Below are 20,638 nucleotides of genomic sequence, written 5' to 3' on the forward strand. Positions count from 1 at the left end.
GGTGGTTGTCGTTTGCTGGCGAATCTGGCGCCCTATGGGGGGCTGGAAACAGAAACCACTTCAGTCACACTTTTGTGCTCGGCAGCCGTGTGCACTGACGCAAAGCGGAAGTGGCACTTTTCCCGAGCCGTAGCCCAACCTGAAGCTGAGGCTGGAGCTGATGCTGAAGCTGGATGCGGATGTGGCTGTGGCACCGTAGCCGAAGCTGCTGCTGCTGCTACTGCCACCAGCAGGCGTATCGAAAACCGAAACTTTTGATGGAAAAAGTTTGCAACAACAAACGCATGGCCCCGTCCAGAAGCAAGGGAAAGTCCTGTGGCACGGGCCCCTTTAAACCATCAAGTAAGTCGCTATAATTCTCTCGCGCACCGCCTCATGAATTTTGATTCTTTTCTTTTGTATTTTTTTTTCAATGGCTCTCTTCTATGCTGTCCTTTTATCACTTTCACTTTAAGCCGCGTCTTAGATTTGAATAATGAGCACCGGCCAAGGTGCACAAAGCGGGCCTCAATCGTGTGAGGCTTAGGGATTTATGGGGGTGTTTCGAAGACAGATTAGGTCGAACGATAGGAATGTCAACCACAAAAAACCACAAAAAAGTAAAAGGAATTTGTAAAATTCTCTAGCTGGCATTGGGGAGTGCGATAAATGGCAACAGGATGAGAACCAGAAAATATCTTTCGGGCGAAGCAGTAAATCCATTACGAGCAGATCCATCATTTTCATTAAATAATGTCTGGAATGCATGCAGAGCCAAGAGCTCAACAAGGGTACTACAGAACTGGCGCTATATCCAGAAAAGGAGAACAAACAAATTGGCTTCAAAAGATTTGCCTAATTGCTGAACAGAAAGCCATCCAAGCCAGCCATCGCCGGGCCCCCTCCGTTCCCTCTTTCCGATTCAGTCGAGTTCGTGGTGCATCAAATAAAAGTTCTGCCAACAAAACAGCAAAAACACTGAAAATGCAACAGAGGCAAGTTCTGCTTTGCCTTTTTTTCCTGCTGATGCGGCATTACGAGTGCGGGTATCTTGGGAAGTCGCTGCCTTCTGCTGCTGCTGCTGCTGCATGCTGATGACTTTGTCAACAACTTAAATTGCTTGGCTGCCATAAAGAAGAACAAAGTTGGAATCCATTTAGGGTCTGCGGAGGTCGGAGATCACAAAAGCAGCTTTCCTTTTCTTCCTTTTCTTTGCTGTTAACAAATTTAGTCTGGATGCTTGAAGCACATATTTCTTCTTGAACTAATTGTTAAATGTATGTCACATCTTTCCTTTTTAATGCTTTCGCTTGTATAAATATATAAACACCAGTAACACAACTATGCATAGATTATAAATTAGGCAAATTCCAACAGTATTCCAATTATGCATAAATCGATACGATCGTGACTCCTCCTGAACATCCTCCAGCTCTTCCGGCTGCTGATTCTCAATTGACACAACTTCAGGTTGATCCAGCTGTGTAATGGGACAATAACTCTCTCCATCTATCAATATCTCCGTGTCGTCACTAAAATTATTACACAATTTCTATGCACAGCTCTAAGAAAATTAAAAAGTGTATATTACCGCATTGCAATTTTGAATTCGTTTTGATCTTTGCAGCTTCAAGGCACTAAACATACTGGGAGGCAACCTCAACGGGAGTTTTTAAGTCCCGCGCAATGCGCTTTCAGCATATGAGTTCCAAGAAAAAAATTGCAGCTGAATGTCTACACTGCAAAAAATAATGTACATGCTTGCAAGCAAACGCTAAAAAGTTCATAAATTAATTTCATTGAATTACTTAAGATATTTGAATTTTAATTGGGTTCCCGGACACACGCGCGGCGCGGTTGTGGAATATGAATTTGATTATGTATGAAGAATGTAATGTGTACCGGAATGTGCGGGGGTGAGCAGAGAACTGATCTACACTATTGGTTCTCTCTCTCTCTCTCTCTTTTTGTTGCTCTCGGACATCGGATGTGCCAATATGAGATGCATTGCTCGTGTTAGAAACTGCCCTTAGACAATTCACAAGAAGCGTCGCACAGTGGGAGTTCAGCTGAAAAACTGAGCAATAGAAAATTGAGTATGGAATATTTTAGTTTGGCTTGCTGAAATGGCCGCCGGCCTCACTGTGCGTCGTGAAGAAGTAGCGTAAGTAGGGAGAGAGTGAACAAAATGCTCAAAGAACTCAATGTTAAATCAACATAAACATACATATGTACATATGTACACACATATGTACACACATATGTACACACATAGTATGTACATGTATCGTATTTAAATAACAGATGCATATGTAGCTTCGAAATACCTTAAATACTTTATCTGTTTATAATATTTCGCTTATTCATACATATGTATGTTTATAGTTATCAATAACCTCAGCTAAAAGAAAAAGTCACAATTGAATTACTCTGACTCTTTTTAAGCAAATATGTCACAGACTTGAAATAAACAATAACACATGGGGCATTGCAACGTCATGAATCGGACAATGAGCTGAAACCCAAAACCACAACTTTGTTTGCCAAAGCAAACAAAAATTATCACTGAGTAATTATCGCAAAAGTTTAAGAGAATTTTAAAGACCGAAATGCTTTGGTCGAAGGGAGCACAGTAGCACACTTTGGAGAGTCTTGTCCAAACTCAAAAATAGTACGAATTGATAAGATTCCATGCTCCAAGAGAGTTTTCTCGCCTTTTGCTTTGTTTTTGCTTTCATTATCGCTCGCTCTCTTTTGTGTTTTTGGGAGTTCTGCAGTTCTCTTGTTCTCGGGTATCTTGCGAGAATTCGAGTATCTTACCTGACTCACAAAATGACATAAAAAAAGATTGTCAGCTCTGGCTGTTTCTCTGTTTTTCTGTTTGCTTCGTTGTTGCTTCAATTAACACCTTTTGCAGTTGTGATAATGACGCAGCCAACAACTGCTTGGGCGCTGATGATTGGTAATCAACTGAAATGGAAACAGATATAGGGAAAAACGCTCTTTCACGCTCCCTGCGCCGCCAGTTACCAGTAGTTGAGCGGCGAACGCGTTTCGAAATGGACACGGACGAGATAAAAGCGAGCACGGGCCTGGCCCACGACGAGATCGACTTTACCAGCGGCTACGAGACCCAATATCGAAAGGAATACAGTCCGCTGAAGCCGATATATGTCCCGCCTCCGGATAAGAAGCAAGCCTGGTTTCGCAATTGGTCCACCATCCTGATGATCTTCTTCCTGAGCAGCGTCTTCAGTGTGGGTACCGTGATTCTGGTGGTTCAGGTCTTCACGGCCAGCCCTCTGCATGTCTTCATCATCGTTGCTGTCTATTTGGCCATTGCGGCGTTTATGATATTTCTGGAGGTTCAGTCCATCAAAGTGCGGTGATCCTACAAACGAAAATCAACACCAAAAACAGCACTTCATTGGTACGAATACTGTGACCAATTTGCTGAGTTATCGCATAAAAATGTCGTGCCAATATGCCCGATTCGCTTTTAAAATGCTCTTGGTTTATGTGTTGTGCAAACAAATTGAAAGCTTAACAACAACTTAGCCGTTAATAACTTAAATACCCAAGATATAAAATAAGTATTAAATAAACAAAAACTCCCCCAAAAAACCAACAAAAATGTGAGTTTTATTAACTAAATTTTGCTGTGACTAGACAGTGCTTAATATATAACATTCGCTGATAGCATTCAGTTGATTCAACCAAAAGCCATAAATAAATACAATCTTGAGAGCGCAAAATCGACCTAGATAAAGCTGTTGTTTCTGCTATCGAAGAGTGGCAACCAACATGCAGGTGGGGTACATGAAATGGCTGTCAATAATTTGTGAAATTTAATTACAAATAAACTCGTATTTGCATAGCAACGAGAGCCAACAAGTGGCCAAGATACATACATATATACATAAATATGTACATATGTTTGTATACCTACACTTGATGCATGTGTCTAATTAATTAATTTAATATCCCTAGCACAATGGGCCATTGAGACAATGAGCCATTACCACATCAGTGCTATGCATTCCGTTGTGAATAGCTTATTAGGTTACAGGCATTAGCGTCAGCTGCAAATACCTTTAAAGCTTAAACCAGGCGCCAAAATGTATTTGGAAACCATCTGTTCTCAGTGCAAAACATTCTCGATAACAAATTTTGTTTCTAAACCTGCAACTTTCCCTGCACAAAATATTCAAATTCCTATATTCCCCAGCAAATTTCTAAATATTTCCACTCGGGAAATTATTTCCAAATCACTTCTGTAATTGCTTTTCACATGCCACCAGTAAAAAAAAACTCTCCCCTCGCGCGGGGTACTTTCGTTATTTTTACAACAATTTTCTCGCCTTGCAGCTGCAGCCTGTGCTCCTGTCATCTGGTTGGTAAAATTCTAGTTTAATAGCTGGCAACGTTACCAGCATTTGGGTGGCATAAAAAACTAGAACGACAAGCTCATCCAGCACTTCCACATGCGAATCGCAGCTAAAAGAAAAAAAACTGAACGCGTTGGCCCATTAAACTTTAATTTCCGTTGACAATGGGCGACAGTTTTTTATGTGTTACCCGCTTCTTTGAGACGAGGGCAACAGCTGACTTACCTTAATTACTCACAGGACTTCTAGCCATGCTAATTATTTGCAGGGTGCACTATTTGTGCCCCGAGTGTGGCCCGGCACAAGCAGGAGCCAGACTATGGCCAGACCTGGGAAACGGGAACCAGCGTGGCCAGCGCATTTAATTATAGCCCCGAGGAGGGCGCTTGGCTTGAGCATTAATTCCATTTCCGGTCGCCGACAACCGACGACCGGGTCGCGTCTCCGTTTCCACTCCTGGCTAGCTACACTCTTTTGCAAAAGCAAAAACATTGCCTTTTGTTGCTATACCCTGTTAATGAGAGGTTTTTGTTGAGGTAGTCTAATAAATGCACTTTTAACACTTCTATTTTTTCCCCGTTTTTAAAATATTAATAAGACTCAATTCATCTGCAACGAGCATAATATCCTGCACCCATTTCATGCATTCACCTCTTGGGTATCATGAAGTTCAGCTCTAACTAAACATGCTACAATTTATTCAGCTTAACACCCCGTGTCTGACAGGGACAGAGACGATCTAATTAAGGTAATGCGGCAAGTCAAAGCCTTGTTTATGCTAATTTTTTGACACTGAAACATATAAATCGGGATTTGTGTGAATTTAGTGCTCCCATTTTGTTGTGCGAGAATTGTGCAAAGTCCAACCATTGCAAGCACTGCAAAAATATATTCAATATGCACATGAGTTATTTTTGCATTGATTTATTGCTTATATGCCTTCTGGCTCAATATTGCACATAAAAGGCATTTAAACAAAAGCTGTCTTATATTTTATTTCATATTTATTTGTAGATTTTTTTATGACATTAAAAAAAGCCGGCCATGGTTGAATTTTGCATAGGCAAACGAACACATTTAATTTTATTCAGAATTTATACAAAGCTTCGAAACAGCCAAATGAGAAATCTCGTTGGGGGAAAACGAATGAAAGCAAGCTGGGAAAATGTTACCAAAATGCATCTAAAAGGCCAAGACATGTGGCTATTGGCAGGGGAAATGTCTTGGCATTTTATTTAAGTAAATCTAACTTGGACGCTTTTCATTAGCTCACTCAGCGAGGACCAAGAAAACACTACCAAGAAAAGCAAAACTCAAAAAACAACAAGAAAAGGATATTAGAAATATAAGAAAATAAAATGCAAGGGAGATGGTGTCCTCCTCAATGTGTTATCCTATGGGGATTCACGTAGAGTTCTTTGTAAATAAAATACGAATACCAACTGACACTCCTCAGAGATTCGTTTTATTCGTATTAAATTCTGTGCAACAATTTAATATGGTTTTGTTCGACTCAACAGTTGTATTGCAAGTGGCTTGGAAATGCATTGCCATTTTATGTTAATTATTTATGTAAATTTCCCAAACTTCTGCGCTCTTATTTTATACCCACACACAATTTATAATTCAATTACCCGACTACAAAGTGTAACCGCGTTAATAAAAAACAAAAAAAATGGACTCACTTTCAATTAAAGCTGTCGTTTTTCCACACTTCAGTTGCAAATAATTCAATTAAAAAGTCTTTAAAGAACTATTGTTCAATGGCGAATATTTTACTGAAACTTAAAGTAGAGTCAGGGGGTACACCCACGCCCACTGCCCCAGTCCCAGTCCCAGCCCCATTTGAATATTCAATTAAGTCTAACTGCCAATTCTGTGATAAGCTCTCCAACCCGGAACACAGACAATTCTTTGGCCCTGGGTGACTAGCCTTGGAGCATGGCCTACAGGCAATAATTTCTGTTAGAACCATAAAGGATGACACTTTCCAGCATTAAGCGAGGATCAACATCAACATCAACAGCATAAAGCACTCTGCAAATGGTACACCACTTGAATGAACATTAAAGCTGTTCTGATTCGCTGTGGAAAGTCTTCCATAAAGAAAGAAATATGAAGGAACAGAAACAGTATAATGCATTATATTTTGCTTTATTTTCTAAAAAAAAATCCGTGCAAAAAGTAGCTTTTAGCACTTGGCTTTAACTATTCTTTAAACCACTATTAAATCAGGTAAATTTGTATTTATTGCACTGAGATTTGCACTACGAATATTCGGTAGAGTAACAAGCATGTCAAAGCATTTTTGTGACATCTTTTATTTATTTTATAACCAACAAAGGCCAAAAAGTCGAGAGAGCGCAAACAGCATGCATAAATTACCGCAAGAAGAGACACGAAAGACCAAGCTCCTCGACGCCGGACTGGACCTGTTCCAGGTTCTCGTCCTCGCCAGTCCTGCCACTGCTTCTGTTCGTGCTCCTCCATAGCAGTGCGAAAAATGTGTTGAAATATTAAAAAAGAGGCCAAAGCGAAAACTGTGGCCAAATGCAGATGAGCAGGCACAGAATTCTCTTCTACTTGCAACTATTTGGACACTTTCTCTGCCTTTTTTGTTGCTGTTTTTTTTTTTTTGTTGTTGTTGGCATTTGTAGAATGCTAAAAAGGCCACTTTAGTTTTAACCACAAAGTTTGCTTCTGTGTATGTGTTGTCGACCTCGTTGCACTTTTTGGAAGGCTTAGAGAAGCCTGGGGGCATCGGTCTTTCATGTCATTTAACTATGTTTCAGTCAGGACAATTGTGCTCAGGTCTGGTCCGGTCCGGACCGAGTGTTAGTCCAAGGCCAGCCCCCAGTCCCAGTCCCAGTCACTGCCAAACCGATTCAACTTAGTCCTCAGACAGGCAGGCGTTGATTGCCAGGCATTTAAAGTGTTTTCAATGTAAATCTATGTAAATACATGCTGTTAAATAAAAGAGCAACTCTGTGGCTCCATGGGCCGGAATGGAAACTTTCGACTGGATAAATTGTATAGCCATATTTATTTGTTTTTTTTTTTTTTTGCTAGCTCAATGCACGCTCCCCAATGTCCCCATGTGTGCACTCTTCCTCAGACGATTGCTAAGACCTTAAGCCAGTCGCTCTTTAAGCCGTTTTTATGCACAGTTTTTGGTCTATGTTTTGCTTTCATTTCCCTTTTCTTTTTTATATACCCTTGCAGAGAGTATTGTGATTGTTAGGCTTATAAAGTAGAAAATTTATGAAACTATGCTCTGACATCTGTTCAACAAAAGTTGGCCTTGAAAAAGTATAGCATAATAGACAAATCTTTGGAACATTTTGTAACTGTTAGTCAATATGGCAACATGTAAAAAATGTAAGAAAATTAAAGCTTATAAAAGAAGACTAAAATATTACTCGAGTAATACGCAAAAAGCTCTCGGTTTGGCCAATAATGGATTTTGGAACTTCTTGCGGGAGTTCAGAAGGAAGCATTACAGGCTGCCGCCAAAATCTGTGATCCCACATGGGGCCAGGGCTTGGTGTAAGCTCACAAGCAAACAGAAGGAGAAGTATACCAACATGGTAATAAAACATAGCACTATAGTTTCAATTATATTTTGTACTTATCTTTCAAATATATTCAACAGAAACGGGCCTCATGGGAACAAGATCTTTCTTTACTGTGCTTTTTGGCAGATTTTTGAAACCAATCCTACCCGTCGCCTCACTTGATCCAAATCAAAGCAGCAAAATAATCAAAAAAAAACACTTCTTTTATATTTTGTGTATGCCAAATTTCAATGTCTGTCACAATATTCAAATTTCCCCATCCGATTATGAGCTGCCAGTGTATCTAATGCAACGATAGGCGAAAATAAATTTCCTTTCTTATTTGGTTTGTTTTGCTTTCATCTTCAGTTTTCCCATTATCTTTCTGTGTGTGTTTCATTCTCTATTCTAGCTTGGAGAACCTTGAATCGTTCGCATTGATTTGTGTGTTCCTTGGGTTTGATTGTTGAACATTTATTCAATGTTTTTGTTTTGTGTGCGTATTACATGCATTTAATGGCATGAAAATTAATTTGACATTTGATAGCTATAATGTTGTTGCATGCCTGAGGGTTTCTTTTTTGAATTTATATTAAGTATTCATTGTTTTTATGCTTGCGTGCAACAAACATATTGCCGGCGCATATATTTTATATATTGTTTGCACTGTCACGTGTCGCCCACCAATGATGCCTTCTGAATATAATAATTATGAATTGTCCAAATAAATCAGACGAGTGGAGCGACCTGTTAATGTGTTGATAATTGCCGCCCAAGTGCTGTTCAATTTGTTTATGTCTTGTTATGGTATACACATTTATGTGTATAAGGTATTTGTGGATTTAAAGGGTATAATGTAATCGTATAAAGAATGTGTAAGATTTATTCTATCATCAATTGTGCATGGCCATGTGTGTGCATAAAAAACATTTATCTTTCCCAATCATAAACCCTCCCCCAAGAACAGGGTATTTTATTGTCGTTACACGCGACTAGGCATTCTCTCATATTAAGTTTGAGTGCGTGAAGTACGTGGCATATACTTTATTAATACATAATTGAGCAAAAGTAATGCAAAGAATGCGCTGAATGCACAATGCGAAAGTGAGGGAATATAAAATGAGCGAATGAGAGAGAGAAGGCAAAAGCTGCTGAATTAAGAGGAGTACGCGAATAATTGAACAATTTTAACTGTGCATTTCAATTGATTTCCATTCATGTAGCTTAAATGGCTTAACACTCAAATATCTTTGTTTAAGTATATTTATTTAACGTGCTTATCAAATTGAAGTAATTGGAAACACTAACACAGGAATTTCCAGAATCAATTATTCCTTTGTTACTCGTAACTTGTTACCTCTTTAAACATAGTTGAACATCTTGTGTTTCCATTGCATCATTGGCATTGTGAGTAATCGGATACGAGACTTTCCCTGGGTCTCAGCTTAATCAGTACATGATTCACTTCGAGTGTGCCCTTTAATTAACATTAGATAAGATGTACATAAGTATTTTTACGAAACTTACAAGTATCTTTAATATCTTAGACACACATCTGACAGTCACTATCTTAAGAATTTAAATTACCCACCTAAATAAATGCGTTTAAGTAATATTTACTTAACTACTGAAATTCAAACACTGGTTTGTGTCTCGGGTAAGCACTCAACTCGCGCCTAAAGCTCATGCAAGCTTGGACTACCTAAAAGCTTTCTCTTAGTTGTCTTGACTAACGTAGTCAAAGCAGAGCGCTAAGCTGTAAACAAATGCGCTGAAAAATATACAAAAATGCAAGCAGTTAAAGAAAATAAAAGATATTTTTATAAATAAACTTAATATACTTTTTAAAATAATTTAACCTGCCTTCGCTTACTACTTTCTAACTTACAAGAGTCCTCAAGCAACTTGACAACCCTAGCCAATAACCAAGGAGACCCCCAAAAGCGACGCAGCCGAAGAAAAAGCTTCTCGTTTGTCGACACTTTTCCGGCACAACAGACGCAACATTTGCCGAGAGAGAGCCGCGCGAGCGGATAATAAATTTCCAGTGAAACAAGTAAAAAATTGCAGTAGAACAGTTAAACAATCCGCAGCAAACAAACCACTAATCTAATTAAAGCAAAACTCGCCAAAGATAATGTGAAAGAAACAAACACACAAACGAGGAATTCAATCAATGGGAAGGAAGGAGAAGGAATAGCTGTGAAAAGTCACTGTCAAAAAAAAAAGGAACGGGGTATCGCAACGGAATGAGAAAAGACTTTTGTGTGCAAGAAAAACTAAGTGCAATAAACTGTGAATAATCCCAGAATTAACGGCGTGTGCATCGTGCGGTTCGAGTCCCCTGGGTGGGGAATTGGGCCTGGATTCGGTTCCATTCTATTGCTGGATGTCCAGATTTATATTATGCAAATTAATTTCAATTGGTTTGCACTCTGGATACAGCATTCTGTATGCGGCTCGGCTCTGTTTATTGTTGCGCTCTTCCTGCTGCTCTGTTGCTCTGTTGTTCTCGTATACCACTCCGTAGTACTCTGCACTACTCGTAGTAGTTGTGGAAGTAGTAGTAGTAGTAGTAGTCGTAGTACTATCACTAGTACATCTATGTTTCTTCCTGTTTTTTCGTATACATAAATTTGGCAAAATTTTCCCTGGCAGGTGGTAATGCCTAAGCCCAGTACCTGTTCCCATTCCCACTGCCCTGCCCTCCTGGCCATTTTCACATCCCACACATGAATATATGACTCCATAACAAGTGTGTGCGTGTCTGGCTTGATTTACCGGCTTTTCTGAGGGATAAAACTATGAGCATAGTTTTCCCAAGAATTTTTTAATCATACAGGAATGCAGTCGGTGTGCACACAAAGCAGAGGCGGAGAAAGAAAAGCAGCTGGCAAAAACGTAGCGCAAGCTTTACGTGAAAATGTAATTAAAAACTGTGTTGGGGGAGAAGCTCGTGTTGATGAAGGGGCGAGTGCTCTGAAACTATCGCAGCTGCCAATTACAAGTAATTTTAGCTCGCATTAAAGCGGCTAATTTTATAAATACTTCACTCAACTTTGTTATAAGTTCACCCGGTAAATGTAGCACCTGGAAGATGTTTGACATTTGCTTTAATTGTTGATTTCTCACTGGGAAGTTTCTGTAACTCAATTAATTTGGTGATTACAGAATTTTCAGTGGTTTTTCTAATCTATTCGACACCGAATCTTGGCAGTTCCTGTAAACAATTTGACATTAAAGAAGTCACAAATAGTTTTGGAGTATATTTTTCCTTGCTTTAAAATAAGTCACTATAATTTTTGAACACTTTTTGAAATCTTAACTCATCAGATGAAACAATTTATAAAGTCTGAAATATTTTCTCGTATTTTTCGTTTCATTTAAAAAAAATCTTCAATAAGTTCCTGAAACTCGTATTCACACATCTTCAGTTTTTCTTAAGGAAATACTTCGAAAACTGTTTCTACAACCATTCAACTATTAATTGAATTGAACATACAAAAAGTGGAACCATAAAAAGACAAAATTTAATCAAGATATAAACTCAAAAACCTCCAACGCATACGAAATGCAGCTCGATTGTCGCTTATTAAAAGCTGACTAAAAATAAAGTCTCCGCATGACCATAATATCAATTACAATTACGTGGACCGAGCCGGCAGACTCGCTTTCAGAGACCCACAATGAGGGAGAAACAAGAAATTACTTGCACGAGACTCTCATTATATAGCTTATAAGGCAGCGGGAAGATATCGGAAAAGAAGCCAAAAACACAGACTTGGAATATGGCAAGACGACATTTATATGGTGCAGCAGTCAGTCTGCGGCCACCGGGAGAGCAAAGCTCAGCGGCACAGCCCCCCGTCAGCACAATCACAGCAATTGCTGCCAGACCGATGGGACTGACAGGCAGACGGACTCGCGGACAGACTCTGTAGAGTGCCACAATAATGGGGAACCACTGACGAACCAGACCACACTGCAGACACCACACTGCGTCGAGCGTCGAGCGGCGGCGGTAGTTGCACAATTTTGCACAAAAGCCAAAGCATAATCATGAATAATGAGCGTTTGTGATAAGTGATAAATGCCCAGTGGCGAATGCACACGGAATATGAATAAGAAGGAAATTGTTTTTCTCGTTATGGAATGGGAAAAATCATTGCTTTTTTATAACAGAAAATATAAGAAGCGATGGTTGAAATGTGTATAAATGGTAGGGTTAGAAGAGAATGAGTTCCACTACAGGATTTTGTCTCCCGTTGTATTTCAGGGATATATAATTCGCATGTTTAATTAGATGAGATTTAGCTTTACTCTCCTGATGCGAATCTATCTTCCATATACAACAGTTTCTTATTTTCTAGGGTAGCAGTGGACAATAAGTACGTCGTAATTTCCGAAAAGTGTGTGAAAAATTTCAACAAAAACACTCAAAATCTTCCCTATAATATCCCTACTGCCTCAGAATTCCATCATTCCCTAGCATGCCCGATAAACAGGTTCCCTCTTGGGGCAGTGCCATCCCATTTCCCAGTGGGCACACGCTGAGCCCGTTTTTCTCTGCCTTCTGTCCTCTGCTTCTGCCATAGTCTCTTGTTTCTGGTCTTCCAGTCGGGCGCTCCGCCCACCCCAATGCCCAGAGCCGGAGCCGGAGCCAGAGCCAGAGCTCAGACCCACAGGTCCACAGGTCCGCAGTATGAAACGGGAATCGGTTCGGTTCGGTTGAGTTCAGTTCAGTACGCCAAATGCGCGCCAAAGGTGAAACAGCGAGCTAAATATTTATTTTAAGAATATTATAAAACTCAATAGAAATATACTGGCGATCCATTTGGAGTCAGAGTCAAAAAAGGGGAAGTCATCCCCAGAGTGCAATTTTTTTGTTTGTGTACATGTTTCGTGGAAGCTTTTCTGCTAGTTGCTTTGATTAGTTTTAGTTGCCGCCAAGTGTTTGTGTGCTCTCCTCTTTTGCTGGATTTATTTACGCCGTAGTTTGCCGTTTAGTTTTGTCAACTTTAATTGAAATTAATTTACTTTCTTCACACATCTGACAGTTGTGTTGGCATCTGTATCTGTATCTGTATTATCGTATCTTTGTATCTGTACATGCCAACACATGCCGCCACCGACTGAGGCGAGCAGCCTTGTATGCGATCAGATCGGAGCGCAGAGGTCAGCAAATAAGCAAATTGTCTCATCTGATGGTTTACTATATAGACACGATTTATATGCAAATTTAAAATAAAATCCAACAAAAGAGGATCACGACTGGAGGAGGAGTGGGCAAACTTTAACTACGGCTATTCTTGATTCCCATATATTTTGCATCTTATCAAGATAGTAAGGGAGGGACCATAGCACCCTACTGCTTGGGCTTTTCCCTCAAAACCAAATATGCAGCCGCCTGCAATCAAATGTAAATCCAATCGTGATGAACCCAAGCCAAACTATTCTAGGCAGCTCACATCTATATGTATCTTTGTAGATATCTTTTTTATAGAGACGAAAAATGCGATATGATTTGCATACAAAACACTAGAATGAATCTGGTGGGGAATGTCTTGAATTTAAATCAGTTTCAGAGTTTGCAAACTCATCAAAATCGCCTTTGATAGTGTGCTCAATTATAAGCCTCCTCTCCTCTTCCACTCCCGGACACAGCACTTGACAATTATGTAAAGCTTCGCTTGGCCCAAGAACTTATACACAAACGAAAATGAATAAACTCGTGGTACCGTAAAAACTATCAAACCAAACTGACAAAGTGGAAAAACTAGAAGAACATAAAACTCGAATCAAACAAAGGGGAAAACTCGCTGAAAGTGCTGGCAATTAAAAATAATTTCACAAATTGCTAACGAACAAGAAGGAAATAAAAGGGAAACCCGAAACTTGAATGTCGCGCAAAATGTTGCAAGTGCCGGTGGCAACATTTCTGTTGCTGCTGCTGCTGCAGAGTGCCACAGCCTCTCCGGCTGCAGCTGCAGCTCCGGCTGCCTCCCCAGATGCATCCACCATCAGCTTTCCCATGGAGCGTCAAATCGATGCCAGCTTGAAGAATGCCAAGCAGATTGAGAGCAGAGTGCTGCCCGAGTTGGATGGCCTGCAACGCAATCAGGAAGATGAGAAGTGGCAGCAAGTCGTCCGGTTTATTGACGATGGTTTTCCCGTCCTCGAGCTGTATGCCTACAAGTTTAAGAGGGGTGAGTACCGCCAGTGGTAAAACTTGAAACAGTGAAAAACTTCAAATTTGATGGAACTTTTCAGCGGAAGATTCTTTTTTATTACTTTATATATTTGAAAAATGTCTTATGATTTGAAAACAACTTTTTTAACATGACCCATACCCAGCCGTGGCTGAGGATCTGCAGAGCATGACCACGATTCAGGCGAAAGGCATTCATTTCGCAGGAAGAGCAAGGTCATAGCCAGAATCTGTGACTCATTCCCACCACAAAATTCAACTGAGAGACATATTTGAAAATGTTGCAGCCCGGATCGCGGCGAACTGATTACCAAACTTCCACAAACTACAAAAATGGGTGGCCAAATGGGATTGTGTGACGTTGACAAATGACTTCGTTCCACTGTCCGAAACTACTTCATTTAGCTAATAGACGGGCTATGGGAGAGCAAGAGAACTAAAGTATTTATGGAGGCTAAGCCAAAGCTTTTAATACACTTCTTTCTGCAGTTTTATATTATTTAATTATGGCTGAAAACGAAACGAAACATCAAACCACAAAAAGAATTACAGACAAAACTATATGGAAATATATATTTATATCAAATATTACAAAAGTACAAAAATCATTCTCAAATATTACAAAAAATCTTCTTGAAAATCTTCACTCTCCCCATGAACTTTGCATATAAAATCCACTACTGCCGGTGTTCCTGAACCTTCTCTTTATGTCTCAGAAATTCTGTACTATTCACGTAAATGCTATTCGAAAACATGGCCCACGTCCAGCCAGTGCTGAGGACCTGCAAGATGTGGCCACGATTTAAGCGAAATACATTCAATTCGCTCTTGTCCGCTCCGTTTGGTAGCGCCAAACGATAGAGCCAAAACATTTGTAACTGTTGAGAAGAAGAATGTTTAGACAAAACCACAAGTAAATCTGTAGTTCAACTCACTCACCTGACGCTGGGGCTTGAAGTTATTCCTGAATTGTCCAAACTCTCTTTGGGCAAAGTCGATGGACAGATTGATGTGGACCAGACACAGCGGATAGGAAAAGGCCGCAACAAAAGTGTAGAGATAGCGACCCAAGATGCGCTCCTCATACAAGTACAAATGGAGAGTGCCCACAAAGAAGATAAAGTCATCCATGATGCAGATCCAGACCAGGGGTCTGATGAGCGACTCAAACTTTCGGCGCAACTCGATCAGGTTTTTATAGTAGTCAATCAGCTGGATTAACTTCTGTCGACTGGGTCGGGCTGTGGGCAGAACGTAGCAAGAGTAGAGGAGCAGAATACCCAAGTGGGCAGTAACTCCCATCAGTAGTGGCTGAATGCTGCCAAAAAGATACCCCGAACTGCGTAAGAAAATACAGAAAATCGAGCTGCTGGACATGAATGGAATCATGTCGAGCAGCGATTGTCGCATGGTCATTGAAGCTATTTTAACAATGTGTATGACAAAGAAACTCCAATTAATTTTGGGCTCCTGGCCGCATATTCCCCTGTATCTATAATATATCCGCACAAATCCGTTGAGCAAGTCCCGCAGCTGCCGCCGCTGGTAGATATAGCAATAGGCAATAATGTAACTTATTAAAATTGTACAATTGCCTATGAAGAAACGCGTTGCCATGTAGAACATGCTCAAAGCACTGTCACTGCCCGGGTTCAAATTCACAAGAACATCCACGAACTCGTAGATGAAGAATATCGAATACATTACGAAGATCGACAACAGCCAGGGTCGCAGCCAGAAGCCGTGGCATACTCCCACAGCCGAATTCAACTGTGGGCTCAGCCGGAATGCCTGCTTCTGGGGCACATATTTGTAGATGTTGCAGCCCGAAAGCGTTGTCAGCACTTGCAATAGCTGCAGTACACTCGTTAGGCAGGACATGGTACAACTGGCTCTCCCAGTGTCCCAAGTCTGTTAATGGCCAAATGGGGAAAAATGGGATTGTGTGACATTGATAAATGACTTCATTCAACTGTCCAAATGCGGATCATAAAAAAAAACTACTTCATTTACCGCGAATAGACAAACAAACGAAAGGATTGACAGCAGGCAAGGCAATGGGTGGGGTATACTCTGACTTCTTTTGAGCTCGTTTGAGGAATAGATTCGTTTTGTGGTTTATGTGTAAAAAACAGACGAAAGAATTTAGAGAAGTATTCGAAGATCGAAAGAACTAGCATGAAATATGGTAGAGAACGGTTAAATGTCATTCATTTGTGTGTTTCGGAATTAAAGTTCAACAAAATTGAACAAAAGCATTTAATTTAATTTCAGCTTTAACGTAATTTATGTCTTTAAAACATCAATCTATAGATAGGGTAACATAAACAAATAAAAGAGATCAATAACATTTGGAGTCAAACGAGTTGACAAACAACAAAAACTATGATAAATGAATGGCAAACAAAATCGAAATAAAAAGGAGTAACAAATCAGAATAAATAAGAGCTGGAAAAGCTGACTGAGTGAAGTCATTTTGGTTCAATGAATCACCGAGGAAAAACCAATATGAAATCAAACTGAGTTATGAGAAGCAAATTCAATTAAGAATACAAAAGCAATATTAAGGAACACATTCAAATGAAGTTACTTGGCGGCGCCCTAAAAGCTTATTACCTCATTAGGCATTATGGCGAATTTGCTACCAGCACAACATAACAATGTACATGCATGAATACATTTTTATGTGTGCTGCATAATAATATGATATAATTAACACAGCATATTCTCATGCCCACACGGGAGGGAGTACACACCCACAAAAAAGAGAAGCAAAGGCAAACACCCCGAGCAGAGCACAGCCGAAAGTTAATTACTTGATTAGCATGCAGACAGGTGGGGGACCCAGAGGGTTGCCACTGGCCGTAAATGAAACGAAAACAGTTTAAATTTTTAAGTGAGCAATTCCCAAAGTAACTCTCTCCACCCATCCATCTCTTCTATACATCTTTATGTACCTCCACCTGGCCCTATTCCAATTGCAGACATTCCCTATACCTTGATTGTGCCCAAAATCGATGTGCGGACCATCGAGAAGCCGCGATTGAAGGAGTTCATGTTGGAGCATTTGGTGCCGGGGAAACTCTTTGACAGCTACAGCGGTGTGGCCAATAGCAAGGAGGAGGAGGAGTCCTACGGCAATGGGAACGGACATAAAATCGTTTTTCGTAAATTGGAAAAATCCCACAACAATGTTTGGCTACTCAATGGACAGCAAATACTCTACAAGCTGCGTATCAATGAGAATTTGATGGCCATCGGAATTGATGGTTATTTGGGGATCGAAAGTCGCCCTACTCCAAGCGGAACATACAGGAAACGAACAAGTGAGTACAGTCCTTCGTTATGCCACAGTGGGACAAGTCCCACCCATAAACACACCGTAAGAGCAGTGACTTGAAAAACTTTTCGTTCAAGATGGACATGTTTGATAAGGAGCATTTTGGTGGCCATACAAATTGGTGGTTGCTAATCAGTTAAATATCTCCCAATACCATACAAATATACTCGTCAATATCTTTATTTTGTAGGCACTTAGTGAGATTGATAACTCAATTACTTTGTAGATAGTTTGACAGTCAGTCGAATATGTATTTAGATAATAAATAAATAGCTTATGATGAATCCCACAAAAGTGTTTCATAGTTTGACCAAAGATTGGGCTTATCTGGCACCACTGTGCGCTCCTATCTAGCGAGTGCTAAGTTCCTCCTAGTCCTAGTTTGTTTGCGGTCAAAAGTGCACTCATGCGGAATTTATCAGGCCGCACACAAAGTTTTTGCTGGTCCAACTTTCCTGCACACACACACACATTTAGATTTTCCTTTTCCGCATCTGCTTTTCATACATACATACATATATATATCCCATTTGTATATACATCTATCTATGACCATCCCCCCCTTATAGCCGCTACAACGACCCGCAGCCACTGGAACAGCCAAACATTACGAATGCACATGCCAAAGTGGAGCCCATTATTAAGGAGTCGAAGGCCAGTCCGCTGATGTCGTTTTTGGCCAACATGAAGACGGGCACGAAAGTGTTCCAACACTTTCTATCGAAAAGCAATCTGACACGCATAATGGATGACAATGCCTATACGGTGCTGATACCCTCGGACAATGCCTTCCAGCGTTGGCATCCCATCGATTGGGGCTTCTATCCGTTCAGTGTGCCAGAGTTCACCGAGTCGGTGCTGCTCAATCACTTCCTGCCCATGCAGCGGCCCCTCCGACTCTCGGATGTGAGGAACATGGACGAGGTCGTCGTTCACACCATGGGCGGCGATGATGTCGTCTTCCATGGCCAACGTAAGTGTCCCCCATAAATTATATTCCATATTCAATTTACGACAACGTTCTCTGCTCCTTGGAATAGCCACCCCCACGGTGAATAATGTCAGCATTATGTCCGACTTCACCCTCTCCAACGGCAATCAGGTGTTCATTATTTCGGAGGTGCTCTTTGTCACCGAGGCTGTCGTCTCCAAATTGCACCAGGTAACATAACCCCCCGGTTATGGCTTATCCAAAATCTTGTCTAATGTGGTTCCATCTGCAGATGCACAAGGACAAGGAGACTCCGCCGCTGCTGGCATTCCCCTGGTTTGGCGCACAGTTTTTGTCGCATTCGTTTTTGGCCCTGGAAAGGGATCCACGCTTCACACAGATTACTAGGTAAGAAATTGTTGGACTATTATTTGAGATATGCTGGGCTATGTCTTCTATTCAATTCCCCCCAAAAGATATCTAAACAACGCAGAGATTGCTCCACATATCTCAGGAGCCAATTACACTTTCTTTGTGCCCGAGGATCGGGCCTTTGAGAAGCTTGGTTTCGATCGTCTGTCGGATGAGGTAATGGTAAGTATTCATGGTTGAATCTCCACAATTATCAGTAACTTTGTACCGATTTTCTAGGCCTCGCAACGTGGAATTAAAATGCTCTTAAATCACTTTGTACGCGGCCGTCTTTACAACCGTGATCTGCGCGATAATGAGGTCTACGAAACGATCGGCGGCGGTCACATAAAGATCACACGGAATCCGGGCAGCAACTATACGGGCGTCAACAATGCCCAGATAACGGAGAGTGAGGTATTCGTGTACAACCTGGGCACCATGTACTATCTGGATGACATCCTGTACTCGCACATACTGCGCGACTTCATCAGCAAATCGACCAAGACGAGATCGAATCGAAATGGCGGCGACTCTGGCGGAGGATCGCGCAGCACTTCCCGTCCCAGCGATGTGGAGATTGTGCCCAATGAGTTCGAGAGTGAACGCAATGGCGGCGACTATGCCATCCATGGCGATGACGAGGACTTTGAGGATGAGATCATTACGCCAAAAGCGTTGCCCGTCCAGATCTATGAGTTGCCCAAGTAGAGACCTACTCGTAGGAGAATTCAGGCCGTGGGGAAGTTTGATATGGGTTTTACATACATAAAGTTAAAATATAATTTCTTTCGCGTGAGATCTGTGAGGAGGGTGGCGCTTAAAGCGTTTTTGTATAGTTCTGGGCTAATTTTTTAAAAGCATTTCTCTAGTTTAGTTCATAGTTTCTTGTGTACATTTTAAGTTTAGCATTGAACGAGGCGGTGAAACGAAGTATACTACAACAGCAAAACCAGAAAGAGCAGCAGAAGATACGGCAACAAATATACTATACCTAATCCTAAAGAACTTATCAGCAATTTAAACGAAGCTTGTAGACATAGCGAGAAATTGCAACACACACAAAAAAACCAAGAAAACTAAATAAAGGATAAAGCATTCACGTAATATTCGACTTAGAAACGAACACACAAAACATAAACGAACGAAATTGTCACGCAAAATTATAAAGATATATACGTAGACCATAGATACCCGTATGTACCCGCATAAATTCAATTAGCGCTCATCGATGTTGATGCTTTTTTGGGTATACGATAGAGAGAGCATAAAGCGAGAACATATCCGCTGGGAAAAAACTATTTGGTCGAAGGAAAAACACAAAGATATGTACCAGTATCTCTATCCTCTTACAAGCAGATATTTGTATTTTTTAATTTAATAATATTAATGATATTGATATTTAATGTACTATCTGTGTATATGAACAAAACAAAAAAGCAAGCAATGAGAACGAAACATGCAATTTTATAATAGTTTGTTAAAATAAAAAGAAAAATCTTCCATAAATACAGAGACAGATTTGGTTTATGGTTTATGGTTTATGTTTTTGTTTTTCGTTGAACTAGTTTTATTATGAATTAGTTAAACTCAATACACATGTAAGTATGGTTACTATAATCATATATGGGAGTATGTGTTCTATTCTATATGCGGGTGTATAAGTGCTACTATATATGCATGTAAATAATACCTGTAATTCTAATTGACTTAAACGTATAGGATTTCTAGTGGCGTTTTTGTATGATTTGAATGCCGAAACCTAACCAAAAGGAAGTGGAGACTAATGGAAATTCGTTTAGGCAGTGGAACATGTTTTTTGGAACT

The 20,638-nt window shown here is 40.4% G+C and overlaps 4 protein-coding genes and 1 long non-coding RNA gene across 5 annotated transcripts; 3 read left to right on the top strand and 2 right to left on the bottom strand.

Annotated features, from left to right (window-relative positions):
* Positions 1-1,244: 1,244 nt before the first annotated feature.
* LOC117900182 lies at positions 1,245-1,650 on the bottom strand. Its single transcript, XM_034810428.1, has 2 exons — positions 1,571-1,650; positions 1,245-1,511 (listed from the first exon to the last, which is right to left on the bottom strand). The coding sequence occupies exons 1-2, from the start codon at positions 1,573-1,575 to the stop codon at positions 1,277-1,279; spliced, it is 240 nt and encodes a 79-aa protein (XP_034666319.1). The 5' UTR covers positions 1,576-1,650; the 3' UTR covers positions 1,245-1,276.
* A 1,263-nt stretch (positions 1,651-2,913) lies between these two features.
* On the top strand, positions 2,914-3,529 carry LOC117900181. Its single transcript, XM_034810427.1, has one exon. The coding sequence runs from the start codon at positions 2,955-2,957 to the stop codon at positions 3,366-3,368; it is 414 nt and encodes a 137-aa protein (XP_034666318.1). The 5' UTR covers positions 2,914-2,954; the 3' UTR covers positions 3,369-3,529.
* A 4,174-nt stretch (positions 3,530-7,703) lies between these two features.
* On the top strand, positions 7,704-8,263 carry LOC117900184. Its single transcript, XR_004649267.1, has 2 exons — positions 7,704-7,954; positions 8,020-8,263. It is a non-coding gene; the product is annotated as an uncharacterized LOC117900184 (long non-coding RNA).
* Positions 8,264-9,892: 1,629 nt separating this feature from the next.
* On the top strand, positions 9,893-20,248 carry LOC117900174. The gene is given in 9 exon segments (XM_034810419.1): positions 9,893-9,990; positions 13,586-14,127; positions 17,114-17,401; positions 17,404-17,455; positions 18,039-18,442; positions 18,510-18,631; positions 18,693-18,808; positions 18,877-18,994; positions 19,052-20,248. Coding segments are annotated over 8 exon segments (1,878 nt in total). The 5' UTR covers positions 9,893-9,990; positions 13,586-13,820; the 3' UTR covers positions 19,523-20,248.
* On the bottom strand, positions 14,141-16,020 carry LOC117901004. The gene is made up of 2 exons (XM_034811601.1): positions 15,069-16,020; positions 14,141-15,007 (listed from the first exon to the last, which is right to left on the bottom strand). Exons 1-2 carry the CDS (start codon positions 16,008-16,010, stop codon positions 14,807-14,809), a joined length of 1,143 nt encoding a protein of 380 aa, XP_034667492.1. The 5' UTR covers positions 16,011-16,020; the 3' UTR covers positions 14,141-14,806.
* Positions 20,249-20,638: the final 390 nt, after the last annotated feature.

The sequence above is a fragment of the Drosophila subobscura genome, chromosome U (genome assembly GCF_008121235.1).
Source record: "Drosophila subobscura isolate 14011-0131.10 chromosome U, UCBerk_Dsub_1.0, whole genome shotgun sequence".
NCBI classification, from domain to species: Eukaryota; Metazoa; Arthropoda; class Insecta; order Diptera; family Drosophilidae; genus Drosophila; species Drosophila subobscura.

Coding starts and splice junctions, on each gene's coding strand:
- LOC117901004 (XM_034811601.1), bottom strand. CDS start 16,010: ATGTCCTGCCTAACGAGTGTACTGCAGCTATTGCAAGTGCTGACAACG. Junction 15,008..15,068: donor ACTTCAAGCCCCAGCGTCAG/GTGAGTGAGTTG, acceptor TCTTCTCAACAG/TTACAAATGTTTTGGCTCTA.
- LOC117900181 (XM_034810427.1), top strand. CDS start 2,955: ATGGAAACAGATATAGGGAAAAACGCTCTTTCACGCTCCCTGCGCCGC.